General features: G+C 30.9%; 1 protein-coding gene across 4 annotated transcripts in view; it reads right to left on the bottom strand.

The window, feature by feature from the left end:
- The window catches only part of LOC129961458 (collagen alpha-1(XV) chain-like), a 320,304-nt gene that overhangs the window by 254,622 nt on the left and 39,271 nt on the right, over window positions 1-26,411 (bottom strand). For all 4 annotated transcript variants that reach the window (XM_056075047.1, XM_056075032.1, XM_056074996.1 and 1 more), the window contains exon 3: window positions 10,923-11,032. In XM_056075047.1, coding sequence (XP_055931022.1) covers window positions 10,923-11,032 — 110 coding nt within the window. The remainder of the gene's footprint in view (window positions 1-10,922; window positions 11,033-26,411) is intronic.

Consider the following 26,411-nt stretch of genomic DNA (forward strand, 5'->3'; position numbering starts at 1 on the left):
CTTGCTTATGCTCGCCAACCCCCAGGAACTGCTAAAGCAGTTAGCAGTTCCTCTGGGATCGCTTCGCTCTCTCGCCATCTACTAAACCATTTCATTCTAGCAACAGATATATTCAGATTCAATTTATTCCAAAATATGACAAAACAATGAAAGGAATAAAAAAATGTAAAGCATAAAGTACACTCGCAAAAATCACCTGCATCAAAGTTCTTGGTAAACACAAATAACTTTTCAATTAAATAACTATATACATCCACCAAAGAAACAAATTTTTAAAAAATTGTGCTTTAGCTGAATTATATTCTTTTATATACTTCCTTTAGTTTTTTTTTCCTTCTATTGAATCACTGATCAACACGGATCAGCAACAGATGTTCCAAAACATTTTTTTTTAATTATTATTATAACAACATTTCGTGTATTTGCCACTTGAATTTACTTCTTTTCCCTAGTAACGTGCTTGGTAAAAAGAACTACAGGAGCATAGTTGTGAGATTATGCTCCTGTAGTTCGGAAACTTCGCTCCGTACGTATAAACGTTTAACCCTATATCTTTCATTACGACTGGATCTTCTTATGAACGATTCTTGAGTATTTTCATTCGACTTATCTTTACTTTTTCGACGATTTCGTTTTTTTTTTTTTTTTTTTTTTTTTTACAATGATGTTAAGTCGATACGACACAACTTAAACTCATCATCAAAATTTTTGTTTGTTTTTTAATCATTAATTTTTTTTGTTACAAATTTAACTGTATATATATAGAGAGATAATATGATATATAATATGAGAGAGAGATTATTTTTCATTATTATTTCAACCTACTTACAAAATTTTAACATTTGGCTGTGTAGAAGAAATATAAGGAAAATAGTTTTCCGGAAGTCATCAATAAAAGGGTTAAAAAGTATATCAATGTAATACGTTGGGAAGAATCAGGAGGTGCAGATTTAATAGTTTTATAGGTACGCGAATTCAGTTAGATACCCTTATGTATAGGGATTCGTCGTTCAGAAGCATACAGAACTGCATAGAAAACAAAGGACTACCTAATTAAAAGAATACAAGTAATACTACTAGGAGTTACAGAACCAATGGTGTCAAATAATATTAGTGCTTGCAGGTTCGGGCCGTCAATATGTTCTAGGTCGTGCAGAAAAAGACGCCGCTGCATCAAAAAGGTTATTATATTATTGTTATATTAGTAAAAGTGTTAACCATAAGCTATTTATCCTAATATCACCATACCCTCCTTATATTTGCACGTCGGCGCCGATTAAACTTGGCGCCAGACTAAGTGCTTGTCCTTGTAAATATAAATATACTGAATGGTTAAGCTTAGAGGAGACATCTTTCTTCTCTGAATTTGGTCATTCAGCACATTTACGTTTACAATGGATTATGTGGCGTAGCAGGTGCTGCAATAATACTTGCTCTTGTAAATGTAACTATACTGAATGGTTTAGTAAGTTGAATAGTTACTGAATGGTTTAGTTGAACTTAGTTTGATTTTTGTTCTAAAAATAAGTCAATTTCTTCCCAAGAGAATCCTCGTTTTCAATTTTCAGGGATAGATAATTAGAATACGCCTTACTAAAAGTTATTTAACCACATCTAAAAGATAGAGGGCAAATGCACATCGATGTTTGGGCGAAATTTTTTTTATTGTAAAAGCCAAACGACAAAAGTGCGCTAGTTTCCAACAAACAGAACTTATAATGAAACATTTTCAAAACAAAACCGTAAGATCTAGTTTTAGGCAAGATAATTGCATATACTCCAGATGAGTGCAAAAATAATAAAGTATTAATGATCAAACTATAGCAGCAATTGCAGAAGATGATGAAAATGCAGAGTAGCATGGGTTTTCCGAGTCCATTTTGTACACAATGCTTTCAAAACATGTGATTAGCGTGAAAATATACCAAATCATATTAGTAATATTTTGAATGTATGAAAAATTTTCCGTTTATAATTATCAATTTTATTACATATAATTTATAATCAGAAGAAAGGAATAAATCCCGACTCTTTTATTTCGTTAAGAAAATTCCATTAACCTACTAAAAAAACCGAGACAGCGAATTAATGTAAAGAATCTTATAAAAATTCAGATAAGAAAATATTATAAATAAATAAAATACGATCTTTTTTACTTGACTGAAAACACAAATTTTATTTCGTTTCTTTTTTCAAATTGCTAAGTTCAGTTGAAATGAAGATCGAAACAATTAAAAGTACTTTTACAGAAAAAGAAATATACTTTTCAGTAGCGGGGCATGTTTATCACCAAATTATATTGACGCTATTCCATCAGCGGCAATATTCACTATTTCGAGAGTTATCATTAAGATCTGCAGGCTTTTCTTTAAGGTGCTGCTAATGAAAAAGAACAGACAAAGACTTTGATTCTGTTTTAATGCTAATAACGTATATTATTATTTAACCTAAAACTTACCATAAGACAATTCTTCAATGTTGTTACGATATTACGTGATATTTAAAATCTGGTAATATTATAAAATTATGTAAATATAAAATTGAGTATCCGTTTGCTTGAACCTTATACTGTTTCAGACCAGAATTAAAAAACATTGACAAAATCGAACAAAATGTGGCACACATGTTTCTTAGCTTCTAAGAGAATTAAAAGCTTTCTTTAAAAAAATTCTGTGGTCCTAGAAGGGTTAAAATGGGAGTAGAAAGATCTTACGTTTTTTTACCATACATTTAGAATATATCATTCACCAAAATATATATTTAAACCAAACTAAATTTTAAAAAATTAGCTTTCTAATTATCTAAATTTCATTCCTGTACAATTATTTCTCTTAACGTAATCATTTTTTAAAAAAAATGTGCAATGACACTATTTAAATTATGGTTGAGAGTTCTAAGACATCTTAAAGGATTGAATGTAAGAATTTAAAAATTGCACGACGTAAAAGTATATGTATTTTGCTTTCTTTTATATGAAACAAATAAACGCAGGAGATATTTTATATCCTGTAGGTACAGCATTTAGTATTCTATTATATTTCTAATCCATCATTCCTAAACAAGTAATGCTTCTAGACAAGGTAAAATGTAAGCTGAAAACAACTGCCAAGAAGTCCATAGATTCATCTAAATTCTCTCGACGATTGTAACGAATAATAGCTTATTTCTGTGCGTGCAGTTTTAAAATACGAAGTGAATTCGGATATGACTCAGATTTGCAAAGGGAATCTCATCAAGGCAGCGACGGAAAACACAATCATTTGGCTTTCGTCCAGGTCATTTGATGAGAAATCAGACGCGTAACACGATTTTTATCTGTGATTTGTGCCGCAGAAATATCATTTTACCTTCCTTTGATTGTCCCAGCGGTGAGCATTGAAGCCCTTCCAGTCACTGTAAATCCGACTGCGGCAGTCAGATATCACTTGACAGGAGTTATCTTACGTTCCTTTTGCAAAAATCCTCTGTTGTCCTCGACAGCAGTATTCTAGGATGGAAACTAATCTACAGAGCCTTGAAGACACGCATATCAAGTTTGCTGCTCGGCTATTGTACAAGAAATTTTAATACTAATTTTATACCTAAATCGGTATCTGTAAATTTCTAGTTACACTTTGGTAATGAAAGTACATATGATGAAGACTAATTACTAAGTCTGTCAAAATGAATGTTGTACCAGCCGAGGCAGATCAAGGATATGAAGACCATCTGGTTGCATGTAAGTGCAAAACGTTTTCATGGGGCCAAATCATCATTATATTTCTACAATCTTATTTTATAATTAATGGAAAGCGGGAATAGCTCTTGAAAGACAATCGTCTCCCTCGGAATAAAAGTTTTTCTTTTTTTTAAGGAACTTGAAGTATGGGAGGTGGGGAGGATCAGCTTTTAACGAAAGCTTGAGCAGAGGAAATTACTATTATTTTTATGCCGCAGTTAGATTACTAATTCATGCGAAACAGGCAGATGAGATTTATTAAATTTTTAATCTATTGATTTAATTCACGTTTATTACGTGTGTGTCCAAAAGATGTTTTGAGGAAGCAGTCATTAAGTTTAACACTTTTTATTCTTCATACTTGTAATGAAATAATCTTTTAGTTTTTGCCAAGATATTTTTTGTTTTTAGACATAAGAGCAGTGTAGTGAACCGAATAAGAAGGCAGAAAGCAAGAAAGACAATTCGTGAGAAAATATTCTGAGTCTATAAAGCTTTAGAAAGGAATTTGTTGACTCGAGGATTTGATTCTATAAAAAAAAAAAAAGTAGTAGCCCGTGCAATTAGAAGTTAAAATTGCAATGCATGCTGAAGTTCGAGTGATTAGGAAATTAGTGATATGACATAACTAATTTGACATTATATATACATGCGTATAGTATTCTAATGTGATGTTTCCATTTTAAGCAATAAAAAAATGTATTATTTGGATCTTATTTTTTTTCATGAAATTTAATTTTTTGCGTTTAAAGAACTTTATATTTAACGCTAGATTTGAAAACAATTCGAAAGTTGGAACACAAAATTTTTTCCGCGATTCTCATTTTTTTTTTTAAATTCTGAAACTAAATAAGCTTCTTCCAAAGTCCTCAACATTCACCTGGGTAATTATGAAAGTAATTACTGTCGACGTATTTCAGTAAATATTAAATAAATTTCACCGATGAATTCGACTAATTTGTAGATTCCAACTTAATAATTTTTGAAATCAAATTAACCAAATAAAATAGATTGTGTGAAATTTAAAATATTATTTGTGTATAGAGATAAGATGTAACACACATTTCCCTCTGAACAATGCAAGCTTAATGAATTTGCAGATTTGACGTTTTTTTTTGGGGGGGGGAGCTATTTTCAAATTAAAGATTTTCATTTGTGATCAGTTTAGTTTTATTAACTCCCGGTAATACGAGGACCTATTTTAAGACAGATCTCGTAATTTTGAACTATGATTAAATGATGAATAACATATCTGGTAGTCCCTTTCCACACTACATCAGCGGGAATAAGTTTGATCCACGACCCTCAGATTTCACGCGGCAATTGATCCATTTACACGGTAGTTCCTTAGTAGAATTAGGATTTGAGATGAGAATTTTTACGTACACTCAGAGGACGAGAACAAAGCATGAACAGGCAATCAATTCTTTAAATTCTAAAATCACTACAGCATGAGGATTTTTTACTCTTAATGATAGTTTGGGAAGACATTGGGATGATATATGCAGAGGATTTTAGGTGAAATCGATGTTCGAAACTGATTCTATAAAATCAGGCCATCGAAGACCATGGTGAACTGGTTTGGGTTTTGAGACCTGATAGCTCTAAGTTCGAAACTCATTTCCACAGAAGGATCGCCATGTAAGCGAGTCTAATGGTCTTTAAATTAATTGCACTCGTATCTTTTAGATGGTTTGGCACGAAAGTCTGGAGAGAAGGCTACAAGCTCAGGTATCGTAATCGAGGTTCTAAATTATTAATTTCTAATTAGCCCTTGTATTACATCAAACACGAAGTTAAATAACCAACCTATCATCAGATCACTTTGAATCTAAAGAATACAAGAAGAAATCACAGATGATGTAAGAAATCGCTGATGATGACTTGTTATAAAACAGCAATAGTGCTCTGTAACTTGAAACAATCTCTTAGCAAGGAATACCTTTTAATAATGATCCTCTTATTTTCAGTCTTATTTGCACTGCAAAAAGTGCACACTGAAGATATATATATATATATATTAAACCCGTCTTCCTCGTATGTTACTAACACGTTGAATCTAGCATAAATCTGGCGATTTTGACTACTCATGAATTTCGTCTTTTTAACATTCTCTTTTCTACATCCATTTTAGTTCATAGGTACAGTACCCAGATTGTCTTAAGGATGCATTCTGATGGATTTAGACATTATTTATGCGGTTCTAATTAAAATAAAAAAATTAGATATAATTTAATCATTTAGAAATATTTTGCTTTAAAAATTGAATGGGAACTTAAGAATTTTGAAAAAAAAAAAGCATTTTATTTTATATTTAAAGTTTTAAAACCAGTAACTAGGTGTGTTAAAAAATGTATACGAATTCCAAATGCAAATACGAAAATATTTGTATTAAAACTAGGGTTTATACAAAAACAGACTTTTTAAAAAACCGGTTTTAGCCGGTTTTCGAATTTTTGTCAAAAAAAATTGAATAGGGAAAAATAAAATATTTTTGCCTATTCTATTTTTTTATTTTATTTTAATTTATATAAAATAACAAAAAACGAAATCAATATCAAAGTCAAAATATAAAAAACAAAATTAAAGATTACATATGCTTATTACTTAAACAAAATAACGAAAACTCAAACAAAAATTTCAAATAATATTTATATTATTTTCGCTAATTTTAATTTCTCCGAAGAAAATAGGATTTTAAAAAACATAAAATATCCACTGAAAGAGGCTAAGTCTCATTCTTATTTTGGACGCAATATTGCCTGAAATTGAAAATACTCATTCACTAGCTAATGAGTTTGGCATCAAATTACAAATCTAAGTTTTTTTGTTCTTTTATTCGTTTGTTCAAATAATGAAAATTCAGCTTTCAGTGTCTTTGGATTTGTAAGTTTTTCTTCGGGGTCTTCAAGAAATAATTAAACAATTATATTATATCCGACAATTATTTTATGAACTGCTTTCAAATGATTATGTAGGTTGCTCGTAGATGATCCTTTGCAGCTCAACATTTTATTACAATGATTTCAGATTACCTTGTCTATCCCGAACTTTTTGAAATTATCCCAAACTTCCGATTTACTCATTTTTATCTGAAAATGAAATTAAAGTTATTGAATAAATATTTTCGACGCTTATTTTACAATTTTATTATTTTAACTATTAATATTAATGCAATTTAAAATAATCTAATCCACACATTTTCTAGGAATTTTGAAAAAAAAAAATACTTCTTAATTCCGATGCTTGCTAAAGACATAATTTATGTAAACGTTGCGAAAGAAAATATGTAATATTTTAATACCCTGTGTTTTATTTAAAATTCCAATTTTATTTTAATTGAATATTTCGTATTGATATGGCTAGTTTAAGTGGTGTAGTAAAAACGCTTTCAGGAGTGGTACGAAGAAAATTTTATATCATATCATTGATCAGGAAGCAGAAAACGGGGAATTATTTATTTCTTTCACACGTTCTTCGAAACGAGCCAATCAAATTGCTGATGTTTCTATTAGCTCCGACTTCATACCGATAGACAAAACATCCCACGAGAAGCAAGAGATGAACTTTATCAAACTTTTGTTTCATTTAGAAAAAAAAAGTGAAGAGATGTTCATGAAAAACATAAATTGACGAATTCGAGGCGCAACTGTGCAGTGCACAAGCACTGGCCAACGCAACTTGCAACGTTGAAAAAATGTGTTTGCTGCCCGTTGCATAGAATGAATAGCAAATCAAATAAGTTCAAAATTAATTTTTACATAATAATATGAATTCTTAAAACCGGTTTCCTTAATTTAAAAACCGGTTTTCAAATGTGATAAATTTGCTTTAAAAAACCGGTTTTTTAAAACCGGATTTGAAAACCGTCAAACCCTAATTAAAACTTCAAAAACGATAAAATAAGATTATCATTGTAATCAAGCTTTGGCTTGAATTTTTTCATATTTTTTAAAAAAAATCCACAAATTTTTATGAAATTGGCTGATGCATCGGAAAAAGTTATTATTTTACCTCCCAGAGGATGCGTCCTCTGTTCCAATATCGCGCGTATTTCCTAGATACTCTACTATAAAACATAAATTCAGAAATTATTAAACATAGATTGCAAGTGGGTAAAGTTTAATAAGTGCAATTATTTTACACAATTTTCATTTAAAAACGAATGAAAACAATGTAACCATAAAACGACCAAAGAATTGACTGAAAAGTGTTAAAATTAAATAAATGAATTGGAATATTTGGATTTGTAATAGATAGAACTATAGAAACAAAACAATGGAAATTGAAATTAAGATATAAAAAGCAAGAAATCAATTTCATGTCCACTTCATTTCATGATTGCAGTCAGCGCAGATTGCTCAGAATGCTCTTGACACACAAATGTCTGACAAATCTCACAGTTAAACCCTTTGATTCAAGTGCGCTTGTCACTTTGGCAGGTTTGCATCTTTTTTTCACCTGATGACACGTTGTTCTCATTTTATAATCTAGTTCTGCTTTTCTTTCTTTTCAGTAGTTTTAATTCGTTTTCTAAAGGTAGACACGTTTCGCTTAATATACCCATTCATAAGAGCATTTGCCTTCAGTTGTAGATATTTCTAAGTAGCTTTTCTTTATTGTTTGTCTAATGATTAATGTATCTGTAGATTGCAACAATATAATTTTTAAAACAATTTTTCTAAAACAATAAAGAAAAGAATATGTAACACAAACATGTCTTACTGGTCCCTCATACTTTCTGAAATACAGATACAGGGTTAATTTTATTGATGCTCAATTTTAAAACGTTGATTAACAGTTCGTCGAAAGGAGCTGCCAAATAACAGCGGAAATCATTTTTTAATAGCACTCATGTGGTAAAAAATTGCAAAAACAAGATTCTTCTTTATAATTATATCTATCTATAGTATATCTTTTGCATATACACCCCGCTGGAAGATTAATAATATTACTGTTAATAAGATATTGTTAAATCTGTGGTATTCTTCTCTAGTGTAAATTTCAAATTTATTACATGAAGGAACGTTTGTTATATTCTTCACATAAAAGAGTATAGCATTCAATATTCTTATGAACAGAACAATAAATGTGTTACAATTTTGTTGACATAAAATCGAAAATAATTTATTTAAACATCGATAATCAACTATATAGATACAATAAAAAAAAAAAACATATCTTTCAATGTCACTTATTAAACCGGGGGGGAAAAGGAACAGAAAGATTTTTTTTATTTCTTCACTTATTTTTAAGTCGATCTTAGTCGGGATCAAACGGCAAGTTACTGCTGAATTATTCATATTTCCTAAGGTTTCTTTCCCAGTCAGCATTTTCCAAGAATCCTAAAATCGTTGTCTGTAATGTAATGTAATGTAATAGGTCAATGGCCGGAGAGTTCGTATTGGAAAAATTTATGGCTTTTATTACTTTAATCACTTCAGAAAGAGTTCGAATCCCAAGTTTCTCCAAGAGATGCCATCAGTTATATATAATATAATTTCTTTTACATATACCTACTAAGTTATATTTTCTTACTTAAGCTGAATTACAATGTACTTGTTTTTTATGTAATTATAATAACTACAGAATATATATATATATATAATTATATATATAATTATATACAAATATTTTTTAAAGAAGAACAGATTTTCACTGGAAATCACATTTTTACTCTTAATGATTAATGAAAAATTTCATTTTTTTATCACTTTGCTTCCAGAAAAATAATTCGATGCATAATTATCCATCTAACACAAGGACTTGTTTATTGCTCCGATAAATAAATATGAATGTTTTTAATTGAATCTCCCCGAAAAATAAAACTACTTCTTCTTACTACTCTGTACATATTTTTAACCGACATATTTTTAAAAATTAAATAAAACGTCCAAATGATGTACCATTTTGTTGCCTGAGTGGAGATATGTAAATGTAAAGGTGAAAAAAAAAAAAAAAAAAAGGTAAAAGCGTATCAAATTTTTTTTTTGTTAGTACTTTGACAAATACCAGCTTATTCCGAATAGGAAGACAAAAAGCTGAAAACCGAGCACCGTATGTAAGAATACAGTTTTAGATGAAAATTTGCTGAAGTAGCGTTTTAGATTTGGTGGGGAAAATAAAATAGCACATGGGTAAATTGAAATTCAATCTTAGAACATGGATAAATTGAAATATATATTGTGTGTGTGTGATAATTTCAATTTATCCATGTTCTATAAATATATATTTTCTAATCTTTCTCACTCAAACTTTATTTCAACTTCTGAATTATAAGAGTTTTTGGTTCTCACGTTCTTTAATCTGCGTGTGCTTAAAATAAGAGGGACCTATCTAAAATTCAGAAAAATTCCCTTCAGAAAATACGTAAGGTCTGAAAGATATTTCCAAGGTCTCTTTTTTCCTGCTTTCTGCCATTCAGCTATGACTGCGTTTCCCGCTAGTCATGGCTCTCACAAAGAAATATTAATAATGGATAAAAATGGAAATTTTTTTTGTCATATCATGAAATATACAAAATATTGTTTCTCCCTTTGCTTGTTTCTCCTTAAATAAAATGTTTCATATTGTATTTAATATGTGAAATAGATTTTCACTTCCAAAGATCTTGTTGTATAAGTTTAGCATTTATTTATTTTATGAAATTGCAACGAAATGAAGTTTCATCTCATGCATTTCTTGAGATGTTAGTTAAAAGTGTTCGAAGAAACTGTTTTTCCTTTAAACGTAAAAATAATGACTTTGAAATCGATTAAAAATTATACTCTGAATTGTTAAATATTACATTATTTTATTTAAATAAAATGTATGGAAGTTAAAGTAGGGAACATCTTTGAATATAACTAATTTCATTTTTTTAACTAAAGAAGTAATTTAAGAAAAATTTGATGTACATATAAAAGTGTATAAGTACAAGTGAATGCAATTAAATTAAAGACTTTTTTTAAATTTATAGCTATTGTGATTTTAAATACAGAAGAGTCATGCTATAATTTTAAAATTATCTATGAATTGTAGATAAAATATTAATTTGAGAGCTATTTAAGTGTATAATTTTTATAAGTTATCAAAACAATTATTCAGAAGTATAAATTTTGATATTGTGACCATATAAATTTTCGCCACCCTCACCATATAAATTATGATGTACTTTATAAGAAATGTCATCGATAGAAACAAAGTTGTCTCAGTAGCTTCTTACCTCGAGGATGTTTTGGATTCTTTGGACGTCCTGGTTTGTTGCGCCATCTCTTAGCAGATATCGTTACAATTCCGAAAGTCAAAGTCAAAATTAGGCACTGGTGGAAGATCCTGCAGTGAATAAATTAAGATTATTAGCAAAATCGAAAAAATAATGAATTTGAATGAAGCCGTTTAATATTACTGTAAATGATCCCGTTCATTTTTAAGAACAAATTTAGTTTTAATTTTCGTATATTTTAGATTTTGCCCACTAATGTCAAATCAGTAGCTATATCTTTCTTTTTTTTTAAAGTGGGGGAGGGGGAGCGAGATATGCAGCAAATAGATTTAACTTGGCTGTCTTTTCGGTTTCAGAACGTTTTTTCTTATAAATTTCATCTGAAGCTACCCAAAACAAATTTCGGAACATCTAATTATATAGCATTAGATTGACCTCCCATTGTAAAGCTAAAAAACGCTATTTAAGGAGACATAGCGTTTGATTTTCAATTTCGACCCGACAATTTTAAATTTCTAGGTAGCATATACACCAAGCCAATACATTTAGAAGTATTTAACATATATCAAGACAACGTAAATAGAACATCTTTGATAGAATTGGGTTTTGAACCCTTGACTCTCCGACCTAGTAGTTAAAATTCTTGCAGCATCAAGTCGTCACCTCTTTTTCGAATAAGATTTATAATTCGAGTTTTAATAATTAAAATTAAATGCATAATACTTTTCTCTTTTTTATCCTCCAAATGTCTCCTCCAGTTTTTCTCGATTTTATTGTTCACTTCATTATCAATACTTTATACGCTTATTTTCTGAAATTGCCATGGATTCTTAAGTTTTCAGGGATTCGAGATAGAGTTCGTAGACAGAGAGATTGCCAACAAATTCTGTTGATGAATTCTAGAAGGTAATTTTTCAGACACCCCCCTCCCCCGAAATCGGAAATAATTGGGCACTTGCACATAATTATTCTTAAAATTTATACCCTGGCGCAGTTTACTTTTCATTGTTAAGTGCATTCTTTCACTTCACATAATTCCCAACAGTTTTTCATTATAAGAGTTTTATATAACTCACCGCGAACTGGAAACTATATATACCATCTTTATTGCTTATTTCTTAAGAAATATCGATTATATGAAATCAGTGTATTTGAGCGATGTATTTTCAAGAAAAAATGGACGGAAATGGAAATTTCAAAGAATTCAAACGGAAATTGAATCTAATAAATTTATCTTCCCATACCAAACGATAGTTAAAAATCCTTTCATTCGATTAATTTTATACAGTTTCATCTTGTTTTCTCAATGACAGTTCCCTCTATTGTTCACCAAATATGCACTTTTAAGATGACGCATCATTTTGCACCAATATACGAATAAAAGCCATAAACAGTATTCAACATTTAGATAATCATCTTCATAACCATTTATTCCGTTTATGAAATTATAGCAAGAAATACTCATTACAATACATATTTTTAAGATAATAAAGAAAAACTAAAGAACCAGTTTCCCAGCACCAAACACTGGTTCCATTTTGTCAAAAGAAAGTACATGATCTTTAGTGATGTTTTTAATAATCGCCTACCATCACAACCCTCCATTTTCAAGAGAAGTTTCAAAAACCCTCTTCTATTGTACGTAATCTGTAATGAAAACCCTCGACAGAATCCTCACACTCGACAACTGCACCGATTTCGTCAATTTTTATTTAGTGTGAAAGCTTTTGATCCCTAAATACGTCATCCATGGTCGTCTGACGCCTCGCCATTCTAAAACTTCGAGAGATGTCACGAAATGAGACAAAACTCCAAATCTTAACAACTGGGCAGATTTCGCCCATTTGCAGACATTATGTTTTGTATTTACGATTCAGAATGCTCCGTCTATTGTTGAATTGCTGCAATTTAATTTGAATGAGTGCTTTCAATCCATTATGATAAGATGCAGTTGATCACAGTTGGTACGACATGACTTAATTCTATGAATTTCGTTAACAAACTGTCAGTCACAAAAAGCGTCTGATAGTAGATATTGTAGTAGTTATTGAATGTCATTTTGTTGCAGTTTTGTTAAAGCAGTTAGATTAAAGAGAATAGTAATTTTTAAAGTGACAAAGGAAGTAAATTTAGTGAACTGTTATGTAGTATTATTATAAATTATAAAAACCCAAGCTCATGAGTGTTTTTATATTACAGAGCATAAATAATACTTTTACCAATATCAATGACCTTTTTCTCATGCTTTCATGATGATCATCGCATCATTTCAGATATCTGAGAATATTTGAGGTAGAATTTTCTTTTATAAATGAAATTTCAGTTTGCAGTAACAAAAATTTGTCTAAATTAGTTCTCAGAATATTAATTTTCCTAGAAAGGAACGGAAATTTTCAAGTCGCACTTTTTAAACGATTAGACTTTTTTTTCCTTTGCTTACCAAAAATATTTGAGTGGAGAAAATTGTTTATATCTTTTAACAATAATTAAAAAAAATTTGTATTGCATAATTTTCCAATAAACATTTAAAGCAGAATCTTTAAATGCTATTTTTTTCTCCATACCATAGAACCGACTGAAATTCTTAAAACCGCCAGAAGTTAAGGAAAATCGCCATGCTTTCTTGCGTTTTGCTGCAGTGAATATCCAATCGAGTAATTGAAAGAACAATATGTACCCAGCGGAGAGTTAGACCCCCCCCCCCAATTCAGATGGTGCATCAAAGAAAAAAATAAAACACCCCCCCCCCCCCTACCATCTCTTCCTCTCTTCTGCTTAATTGCGACAAGGGCAAGAAATTTGTAGCAAACGAGAGATTGGAACGTGACGGGGATATTGTTGGATCCGTAAACAGGGTGTCCGTTGGCCTGCCAACCGTCTGGGCCTAACGAGGCCTAATCACTCTGCCTAAACAAGGTTATGGGGAACTTTTTCTTTTCCTTGAAAAAAGAAATTGAATTGTTTCTGCTTGCACTATTTGTGGCAACCCTTTTTCGTCATTTGGTTTTCTTATTTCTTTTCTTGACAATGTCTGATGCTGATTTCGTTAAGTTATTTCGTTTTGTTCGCAACAATGTAAAAGCAGTTGTTAAGCCATTTATTCGTGACAATGTCCATACCGAATTTTTACTAGACATTCAGTCTTTGAAGATACTGAAGATGTAAAATTCAAAATCCTTTAATATGGAACGAAGAAAATTTATGAGCAGTAAGAACCTTTATATTTCCAATTTCTGTTTAGAAGAAATGCCACCAGAAAATTAACAATATCGAAACATATTCATCAAATCTTAGAGCTCTAAAGGATAAATAAAATTAGAGGCGATAATAAAAATCAATCAATTTCCTTTTCATAAAAGAATTATAAAAATTAAGGATTCCACAGTAAATATTCTTCGATTTTATATAAATTATAACTGATCAGAGTTAGTAATTACTTTTTATTGTCTAATGAAAGTAACGATTGGAAGTAGATAATCAATATGTGTATGAATATTTTCACTACCCGCAAACTCCAGTTTAAATGAAATATGATTTTATTTAAATTAATATTTTGCTTTCATGTGTGAGTACCGTAGAAAGGAACAGTATGAAAAGTACAAGAGTTATTATAGTAAATTTTAATTAAACTGTGAAATCTTCTATTGAAAAAATTCTTAATTTTTATTTTTATTGTTGCCAAATATTAGAAAGACCAATTTTATGCCTTCTAAAAGTTTAGCTGCAACATCAGCGTTAAAAATATTTAGGGAATATTTTTAAAGCACGTATTTTTTTTCACGCATTAAAACGGTATTTTTTTTTCATATAATACAAATATATTTCGAAAACTACCTTTGAAACAAAAAAATAAATTATGCTACCATTATGCTTTATTATTTTTAAATGATTTTTTTAAAAGATAAAATATTACAATTGGTGAAAATTTGGAATCATTAACACTTTTAACTAAAATAGCAGAAAGAAAAAAATCTCTCATTTAAACTAATGCAGATCAAAATAATATCCCTTCATAGGATAGATTATTCAAGACTATTAAGAATTTTGCTAGACGTTTTAATACGGTTACGAAATTTATCCTTCATTTTTTTTTTTTTCCTTTCTTTTTCCTTTGTCCTTGTGACTTATCTTCTGAGCTGCAGACTGATTTATTTTCATAAATTCTCAGCTTGTCTTCAGTTTGAAGACTGGGAATGAATGAAATTTCTGAGAAACTTGATACATAAAAGCAAATAATCAACAATAATACAGGCGGGTGTCTGCAACCTTTGTCGAACTAAAAGATTTCCTCAGAGATAATTTATTTTGAAGACTGACACATGTGTATTCTTTCACTCACCTTTCAAGGGTTTCAAAAGCATCATTTTTAAATTGTCATCATGTTTTCGGAATATTGACCGTAACGTGTACAACGTCTTCACGCCAGAATGTTAATAGATTCTAATAACTTTTGAAATGTCCTTATTCCACGCGTCACTCGAGTAGATTTTTTTTTTTCAATTCGAAAGATGTATTTCACTTTGATTGTTTTAAGGATAGAGTCAGATGCAGAAATTTATTAAACTGGTTCCAAATTAAATATCAAATACTATATCAATATCTGATATACCTAAAGAAGCAAAAACATCATGCTATTGTTCAATTCATGAAAAAAATGAGTCAATAAAAATTTCAATATGAAGAAAAATTATTAAAATAGAAGGCACTTTGAGAGCGTGAAATTAATATTTCAATATCAATTTATATTCTAAAATAAATTAAAAATCTATGTCATGACTTTTAATATTTATAATTCATTATATATTTGCTTAACGTTCCATTTGCGTACATCTTACTATTACTGTCTTGATATTCATACATAAAATAGCAATTATTCGTTCGCTCCATTACATAAACAATTATAGCGGATATCCAAATAATAAAACAATAGTAAAAAATTAATTTTTAGCAATACATGTTTTTTGTTTCAACAAAGAGAACTTTTATTTATACAAGACTTTCTAAAAGGTCGTTAGAGCATTGTATGTCAGATGCAATAGGAAGTAGGAGGCAGTATTATTAACCTTCAGACTATGTAAAGCAAGTATTGAAAGGGCTTGCCGTCAGAAGCTATAACACTCTTCATACATCATACATTATTATTCGTGCAACAATGCTATATTATTGAAAGTTTATTATCAATAAACTGTGGTGCACATTATTTGTTGCAGAGAAAGACCTTAAGTAAATTATGTCAACATTAGACCTTAATTAACACTCATCGTACCGGCATTTCATCGATACATTGGAACTGCCATTGGAAAACAAGTCTTTTGACCGCTCGCGATAGGCTTAGTATTAAAGTATGTCCATATCGATATATGCCAAAAAGAGTAGGGAAAGATAGAATATTTGGTTTTATCCTCATATATACGAATCATCGACAGAGTATATCTAGAAGTTGAGACAGATTCTAGTGATAAGTGAAAAAGAAACATAATAACTTAATGAGATTTATAACGATAATCGCATAATCTTTTGTGTAAATTTATTCTCTTGGTAAATTTTCTTGGTATTCTCTTGGTATTCTTTTGTGTAAATTTATTCTCTTTATTTCTTTTTAAACGTGCGGTTTGTTTTGGATTATTTGTTTATATGAACTATTACTTAGGTTTTCTTCTATTTTGACATATATCGTATTATGCTTTAATAATTATTGAAAAGGTTAGTTAATGTCGTAAAAATAATTTTTAATTCGGCATTTGCCATTAGTGCACGTGGAATGTTGATATTTGTCGGTGTTAGTGAGAAATAATGAAATTCAACAAATAGTTTGGACACATATCAAGCGGTTATGAAAGTTTTGACATTCTCCGGAGAAGATTGACTTTTGCCGGATATCGATCTCTTACAGTAACGTATCCATTATTCATTATTTAATTTCCTGAGAAATAGTCTTCTGAGGCGATAACTCTTTCTCATCTTGTACGAGGGTTGCCTTTTAAGTTTTTACAAACGATCAATAGAAGGCGCTACTGAAATTTGTCTTCAGGATATTTGCAAAATTCACATTTTTTTTATCTTGGAATCAGTGGCATCTTAGAAATCATCTGCGTATTTTGTTTACAGTGAGTGTTTAAAAGAAGCAAGAAGAAAAAAAATGGAAATAACTTGTGAAGTTTTCCGTTGGATGATTTTTCATGATTTTAAGAAAGGCCTCACTCTACAAGAATGCATAGAATCGCTTCGTGAAGCTTTTGGTAATGATGCGCCATCAGGAAAGACTGTTCGCAATTGGTTTGCAGAATTTCATCGTGGCCATCAGTGACGAATCTCGTGAAAGACGACCAAAATCAATAGTGATTCCAAAAGAACATCGATGCTGTGCGTAAGTTGATCAAAGAAGATCGCCATGTCACGTATCGTGAGATAGAAGCATCCCTTGGCATATCACAGATTTCAATACATTAGATTTTTCACGAACATACATCTGTTAAAAATATTTGTTCCAGATGGATTCCGCACAATTTGACAGAAGCTCAAAAAAGAGGCTCGTGCAAATTGGTATAAGGAGATGCTAAAAAAATTCAAATTAGGTACAGCAAAATCCGTATACAACATATTTACAGGTGACGAAACCTGGAGATGTTCGTATGAGCCGGAAGCAAAACAGCAATCCACTGTTTGGGTGTTTCAAAATGGACCTAATCCTACGAAAGCTGCTCGTTCACGAAGCACTTCCAAGAAAATGATTGCTTGTTTCTTCTGTCTTACAGGACATATCGCAACCATTCCTTTAGAGGATCGAAAAACTGTTAACGCTAAATGGTATACAGAAATTTGTTTGCCAAAAGTCTTCAACGGAATCAGGAAAAACAACAAAAATCGCCGCATCATTCATCATCACGACAACGCCAGCTCCCACACAGTACCTGAAACAATTAATTATTTGAAGGATAAAAATATCGAATGAATGTCTCATTGCCCATATTCTCCTGATTTGTTTCCCAACGACTTTTTCTTGTTCCCTTATGTCAAACAAAAAATGCGTGGGCAACGATTTTCATCACCTCAAGAAGCTGTTGATGCCGTCCAAAACCATGTTTCTGAGACACCAACTTCAGAGGGGAAAAATTGTTTCAAGGATTGGTTTGAACGGATGGAAAAGTGGATAAATCTTAAAAGACGAATATTTTGAAAATCAAGAAAACAGTTTCTCAAAAAATTCTTTTTCTTCCATCTTTTTGTAAAAACTTAAAAGGCAACTGTCGTATTGGGAAAAAATTTCGTATTTCTACAAACCTGGCAATACTTTTAAGTTTATAAAACTACGGTAAAAGACATTACGTAGAACAAATGAGCAGATTTTTAAAAAAAAATTAGAACTACGAATTTCCAGAAATCCGATTATTAAAATTAATGTTGATCTTTTTAAAAGCTAATTTTGGAAGTTAGATTCTTTAGACTTTTGAGAGTTTTTCCCTTTTTTCTGGAGGGAGGGGGATTGATTTTTTTATCCCAGAATTTTTTACTATCATGTTACGTTTCCTGCTGTATGCCTTAATTATTCAATTTTAGATTTAAAATGACTCATTGATCAGTATTCAGTCTTATGTACAGAAAAATGATGCATGTTGAATTTCTTTTAATCATAATCTCGTAATTGTGCAATTGTAATGGAATGTTTCACGAGTATGCTTTGCGGAACTTCTTAAAATCTTTTAAATCAAAAAGTTATAATTCTTACCATTTCGACCAAGAAATCTGTTTTAATCGCGAGTATTCTTGTAAGCGGAATCAATAAAAATAAGATTCAAGATTATTAAAATTAAAGAATTTAAAGGAGATGTTATATTCTAAGTTATTTTTATTTAACTTTGACCATTAATTTTATTATTTCTTCCAGTGAAACTGTTTGCATATTGAAAGATTAAATTTTATTTTCATTCTAATTATATCCACTTAATTTTTTTGTAACGGGCTTAATGGATGTATTTATCAAAATATGAAGAATCGTTTTGGCAAAAACAAATTCATTCTTAATACGTTTTCCGCAATGCCGATGTTTCACGGTCAAAGTTAGTCCCTATTGTTTTAATTGAAAATATAGTACTATTTCACCACTGCCCTTAAATCCCAGTTTTGAGCAAGGCAGATGAAATTTGGTACGAGATCTTTACACCAAATTTAATGGATTTATATCAAATTATGAACGAAATTCCTTCACTTTGTGGTGCAACGAAAAAGCAGAAAAACATTTTATTATTGAACTTAGATGTTGTGTAACAACTCAAATCTTCCTTGTTTATTGGCTTGTATTCTAAAGATTTGAAATACGCATTAGCGCTACCTCTGTTAATCTACGATCGTTATATTTAAACGTTTTAAATGTAAATAATTTGTAAATATTAAATGTTTATGTCGTGTTGCTTTGGATTGAATTACTTTAACAAGAACACACCAAATGTATGACAGAACGACTTCTTCAGTTTCGCTTTAGTCATACCATAACATGAAGTCTGTTTGTCTGTACGAGTACGGGTGGACAGAATAACTGCCAAACGTAAAGAGAAAGATGAATAAAAATTTAGCGCACACATCTAGCATCGTTAATCTATATCAAATTTTGAATAAAATCCGTCAAAGGATTGACAGTCTATCAGTTTCTAATTTTACATACATGTAAAAGCAAAGACTTAATCCTCAATACCGCAATGATTTGAAAAATGAAATTAGGTATATGATCTAATACTTAAGATTACAATTCAGTGTCAGATTTCGATTTCAATTTGGCTAAAAACAACGAGCGTGATCTTCCCAAACCTTCCTCACATACTGTCTAATAAACTTGCATGGCCAGAGAATGCTTTACATGGCACTGGCGTACAATAATTACGAAATATTAGCTTTTGGCGAGAATTTGGCTACATTCGTGTCATCGTTGGCGACTGATCTTGGACATGCATTAATACTATCTAAAAATCGAATTTGTATTTCGGACACGTTTTACTTAACGAATGAAACAAAAATTTGTCACAAAACTGCACTTGTAGTCACAACTACCGATACCAAATTTGCTACATTCAAGTCATTGCTTTTTTGAAATATCGCGTTTACTTGTTTCTCAAAGTACAGATAAATAGACAGTCATCCCTTGGTGGGAGAGGGCTCAAAATTTGACAGATGACTTCACTATTAATGTTAAATTTAAGAACCGAATTTTTTTCGTCTAGATCTCTTTGTTTTGTAATTATTGTGTTAATTTATATTCGAGCAGCTAGGCAGACGAATTCTCCTGAACAATTTTACTCAAAATTTTATGGATATCTGCAAATCTGGTGTAAACACCGTATATACCAAATTTCAACTGTCTAGCTCAAATCGTTTTTCAGTTATCTCTGTCAAAGACAGATATAGCGGGAACACCCCCGACCGGCCAACAACTAGGTCTTTGCATGGTGTAACCGGAGGGCCCGCAGAATCTGTCACAGACAGACGGACATTTTTCAAAAATGTGTTTTACGGTCTCGGAGAGGTCCAAAACGTAGAGTTTCATAAAAATCTCGAATTTAATTTTTTTTTTCTTGATGATTACTATACTTTCTCTGTACCTTTGTACTATACAAAACCTTTGTACTACTATACAAAAAAAAGTAAAAATTAGAATTGTTTATTTAGTTTTCTAGAGTATACTAAAACGATTGAAACACTGGTGTGGGGGCTCCAAAAAGTTAAAATCTGAGTACGCGGACGTTCACGACTTTGACCAAGATTCACGATTTTATGCGGCGGATGGGGGTTTAGCACCTTCACTATAGAATCTGCGAGAAAGTTTTGGGGTGATCCCTCCCACTTGTTCTCCTTTATATTATACATAGTTTTCAAAATCCATAAGTTAGAGTATGCTATGGATAGCATACAAATGTACAAAAGTTAACCTTTTCTCAACAGGAAATAAGTGAAAAATCAACTACAAAATTCCACCTTTCCAAACATGAAACAAATCAAGTTAAATAAAAATTTATGAAAATGAAGCCTACCGATGGAACGTGAGATGAAAATATTCAGTGTTGCATTTGCTTGGCGAATAAATGCATTGAATAAGCGGAAAAGAAATGAAACGTCTTGAAAGCTCATTTTTATTCCAGTATAGCCAGCTTAACACATTCCATTTCAAGAAACGATCTTTTTTTTTTTTATTACCAAAAGCCTTTTAAACGTTCTTTTGTTTCCAAATGTTCTGTTTCTGTTTTAATAAGATGGCGGCATCCTTTGATCCAGCTATCAGTGAAGAAGTAGTAGGCATTTCTGACAGAATAAGAACACCCTTTCCCTCTCCCTCTGAGGAAAGGCATCATCAGATACCAGAGAGCAACATATGTCGAGAGGATGGAGACAGAGTTTGAAATTGTTTTGCTACAAGAACGAAAATTAGCCTGAGGGACGAAAAAGGGAACTCTCGAGTTACAAATGAAAAAAGGAAATGGTTAAAAGGATTAGTTCCACGCATTTCGAGAATTCTTCGAACGCATTCCTTTTAAAGATATGGGAGAACTAAATTTATTTTAAAAATATGTTATCGCAATTGTTCGCTTTTTGTTAAGTAAAAAGCTCGCAGGAAATGCAGAATATTGAAAAATATAGTAGAAATATAGTAGTCAGAAAAGTAGTTAAAAATAGTAGTTGGTCATTTTACAATATGTGATAAAATATTGATACTGATAGAAATAATGATAATGTGAATTCTAGGAATGGTAATTCTGTGTTGATATAAATCTTATAATTTTCAACGAGCAATTCTTGTGTATATATATATAATATTTTCGTGTATCTTTACAACAGCTCTAAAGATTTTCATCAAACTTTATATTTAGATAAAGTTTTGCCTTTAAGTTTATCTATACAGGTGTCTTTTTTGGAGGGAAAAAAAAAGGCGATTTTGAGAGGAAAAAAAGAAACATTTTCTTATAGCAAACTATTAGCCTTTTTTTTTATCTTCTCTCATGCTGACAATATCATATAGCGCCATCTCGTATATTTTTGTAGTACTTACATTGTTGCCATTGGCTCATTACATACTGGTAACTCAAAATTTTATGGGATGGATGTGAGAGGAGGTAAGATGGAAATATATATATATATATATATATATATATATATATATATATATATATATATATATATATATATATATATATATATATATATATATATATATATATATATATAATCAGTATGTGATTCGTATCTAAATATTTTCTCCAAAAAATAAGATTGTACAAAAAAAAAAAAAAAAAAAAAAAAACCCTGCCTGCCGAAGTTTGGTTTTCTAAATATTAGAAATAATGTGAATAAGAAAATAAAAAATAAATAGTGGGAAAGAGATCTGCTAAATCAAAAAACGTATGAAAAATGAGAAATATTTATGAATTAATAGAATCGATTAATACAAAATGTCATTGTAAAGAAACAGTTTAATTTTGGAATCCACTGCGCATCTGTTATATCATTTGATATAGACGATGACGAAAAACAGAATAAAGATAAACAAATGGAGCCTAAAATATTATCAAGCTACGATATTTCGAACTAAAGGTTCAAAAAATTTCGTTAATTTCTTTTATTTTTTTTATTTAAAGAAATCACAGTTACCGCCCATTTAATTGGTAGCAGTTTCTTAAAAAGTAGCATCAATTATCCTTAAAAAAAACAATGGTATCATTTTCTTACAAATTTGAATATTACCATAACAAAATGAACCAATTCTCTTAAATTTCACTGTGAGAAGCCTAAAATATTCAGTTGGATAGGGGGGGGGGAGGTTTCAAGGAAATGGGTAAATGTTGACTAGAAAAGAACCCTGTAATGCTTTAAGATATATGGGTTATGTACACTTTGAAAGAAGTGTGCCGATAGTGTCACCGAAAAGAGCAACTTTAAACATATTTATATGAATAGAATAAACGCTGATGATAAATATACCTAGATAAGATCTACTCTAAACGAATTTTAGTGATATTCAAAGAAATAGTGATACTGAATAATTATTATACACTGAAACTGGATGATCACATTTTATGCATATTAAAAAAATTAAACATACAATTTTTATTTTCTCATATACGTAGTCTAGAGAAAGTATTATAACTGTTAAAAAATTTAAACTCGAGATTTGGACGAGTCTCCCGTTTTAGGAAAACGCATCCCTCGAAAAACACATTTTTAGAAAATATCTGCCGTTCTGTTAGTTTCTCTGTGACAAAAATTACTTTAAAAACGCTTTGAGCTATATGAAAGTTTGATGAAAGTTGGTATATGGTCTTCAACATCAATTTTAAAGATTTCTATTATATTTTGAGCAAATTCCATTCTAAGGAAGTCTATCTGGCTGTATCAATATAAGTTAACAAGACAACTACAAAATGAAGAGAACTAGATAGATAAAATTCGATATACAGATTTAACATCAATAGTGTAAACATTTGTCAAATTTTGAGCCAAATCCAACAAAAAATTGACTGTTCTATTGGTTTGTACTTTTGGAAAGATTTAAACGTTATAATTCAAAAACACAATTACTTAATTAAATCAAACTTGGTATTGGATTTTGAAACAACAAGTATATTTCTGTGGCAAATTTGGTTTCAATGGGTTGGGAAAAACTTTGAAAAATACATTCGATTATCTGATACTATTAATAGTATGACAGGGATTAATTGCCAAAAAACTAGTTAATGATGACACGATAGATTCATTAAAAATGCTAATTTAACGCCAAATGTTAGTATTTCGGAATTATTGTATGCTGATGACATGGAAAGCGTCCTCTGAGATAACACATTTATTAAAGAGTATACAAGAAAATTTTGGGGAAACCACTTGCGCTGATTTAAAAATTAAATTCTGTTTATATTCTGATTCATTTTTTTACGTAATTTATATGTTTTTCATATTAAAAAAACAATATAAAGCGATTAATTCAAAGCCGGGATAAATTCGAAATATGTTTCTCTGTCCAGAGCGAGAATCAAAAATTACATTTTCTCGGCTAATCCAAGATAATCCGCTTATCCATTAAAAAAAATCAACCATTTTGCTTTTGAATTCTAAATGGCGGATGGAATAAATGAATGTTGCTTATCAAAGCTTATTTCTTTTGTCGCCGATAAGCTATATTTCGTCAATCTCCAGGGAAAAGAAAAAGCAGTGCGAATACGAAAAAGCAAAATGGTGTAAAAAAAAGTCGACAGCGGAAGACAAGGCGGATGAAAAATGGCGGACAAGAATGACAACAACCAGCTATCTATCCTGATTGACAGATGCTCTATTCAGCAGAACCGAATATTCAGGGTCGTTGGAATTCCGTCAGTGCCTCGGGGGCAATTCGACGCCTCTGAGTAATTTTTGCTGGGATTTTTTCTTTCTTTTTTTATAAACTGCCATTTATGTAAAGACTTACTTTCTGTCCATAAATAGCTTCCTACTTTCCTTCTTTTCTTGACTTTGACCCACATATTCCATCAAGGTTCATTTCGAAAGAACTTCCAAATATTAGGCTAGACAGCTGGCTTTTTTTATATCGGGGAAATATGGTTGACATAAACAATGGATGATGAGCAACAGATATTCTCAATAAAAAGAAGCATCGACCCTCGTATTTTATAACTTTCATGCCTCAGACAAATAAATACTAATAATAAAAGATAAAGGGAATCTCATATAGGAAATGAAGAAAGAGAAAGTATCATGAAGAAAGTATAGTATATTCAAAAAATTCGAACTCAACATTTTGACGGATCATCATGTTTTAGACCTGCCTTTTTGTCTTTAAAAAAAAAAAAAAAACCTTTTTGGGGATTATGTCTGGTTGACTGTAAACACAATAACTCTAAAACGTGTGGTGGTTTGTGATGAGCGACGACAGAACCTGGGACCTTGCGGTTTGCAGCCCAGTAACATGATCACGATACAAAAGCAATTGCTCGGGTAGCGTAGCTGTTAACTGGCTTATAAGCTTTCACCACAAACGCTTTGAGCTAGAAGATTGAAATTCAATATCTGTTCTTTAAATCATACTAGTCGCCTTTGGCGAACGGTTTGTTCGCTTAGATTACTGGGATTTTATGCTGTCAATTATTCAAATGGGATGAATTTCTTTAAAAAACGTTTCATCTTGTAATTTGATATAACTAAAACACATAAATTGAATTAAAACAGTTTACTGCAATTTAAAAAATGTATATATTACGAAATAAAAGCGGAAGTGAAAAATGTGCTATGGATTGAATGACTGGCGGTAGCACACGCTCGAATGTTTCGATGGAGAGTTGGAATTCCATCATAGCATTTAGAAGCATTGTTTCAGTTGATGCATCAAAATGAATTTAAAAAAAATATTAAAGTTAAACGAAAACTTGTACCAAAATAAATTCAAATCATAAAAAAAATTTTATTCTTAAGTTAGTAGAAAAAGCATTTTTGTAAGATAATTATTTCGGAAAATATGAGCATCCATTTCCATAGGCAAGTCATAAAGATTACAGCTAGATTCAAGATTAATATATTGTTGTTGTTTCTTATGGCACTTGCCATGGGCAAGCCCGCTGTTCGAAAACGGCCGATTTTAAGCCTGAAGGGAGGGGGGGGGGCTCTTGCTTCTATAGTAGCGCCATCTAGGGCCAAGAGAATGACTTAGCTACACACACGTCACAACCCTTTTTACGGGGCGGACTTCATTCACTCAACCACAGATCGTAATTTAGACCTGAATCAAAGAACGATCACCCCTGATCCAGTACCACCAGTGGTATTACTCTCGACATGGAGGACTTTGTGACCACGACAGATTTAACGCGCGTCAGCCACCAAGTACGCGGGGAATCTTCGGCCGGCGGGGTTCGAACTCGCAATCTAAGGAATGCGAATCCGAGGCTCTACCAACCAGGCTATCCCGGCCTAGATCAATATATAGGAGCCAGAATTACTATTTCTTGTCAAAAATAAATTTTTGGATGAGTGGCACGATTTTGATGTGTTTGCCAAGAAACCGTTCCTTAATCTTAAGTCTTATTACAATAACTTATCTGGTAACATTAAGCCTATTTTGGCACTTTACTGAATTTTTTGTTTTAAGTTTGTTTCTTGATTTCTTTTGAACCTTTCTTCGGACTGAATTTCCTCTTAGGTGACAAGAGGAACTGTCTCCAGAACACATCTACTAATGTTTAATGGTAGTAATAATGTTTTGCAGCTCCGGAGAATTTGATTCAGTACAGCTGTAAAAATGTTCGATGAATGAAGCAGTCTGAAATTCCCATATTTTGTTTATTTTTGACTGTTACTATTCCACATTTAATAATAAGCTCGTTTTCTGTGCCACGTACGTTAGTGTTATATATAATATGTAATGATATTTTAAACTCAAATTTCAATTTAATTAATTTACAAGATTTTATCTTAATTTAGCCCTTAGTAATTTCATTCTCTTATTTTCCTGATCTCAATTCAACT

The sequence above is a fragment of the Argiope bruennichi genome, chromosome 1, assembly GCF_947563725.1.
Source record: "Argiope bruennichi chromosome 1, qqArgBrue1.1, whole genome shotgun sequence".
Taxonomy (NCBI): domain Eukaryota; kingdom Metazoa; phylum Arthropoda; class Arachnida; order Araneae; family Araneidae; genus Argiope; species Argiope bruennichi.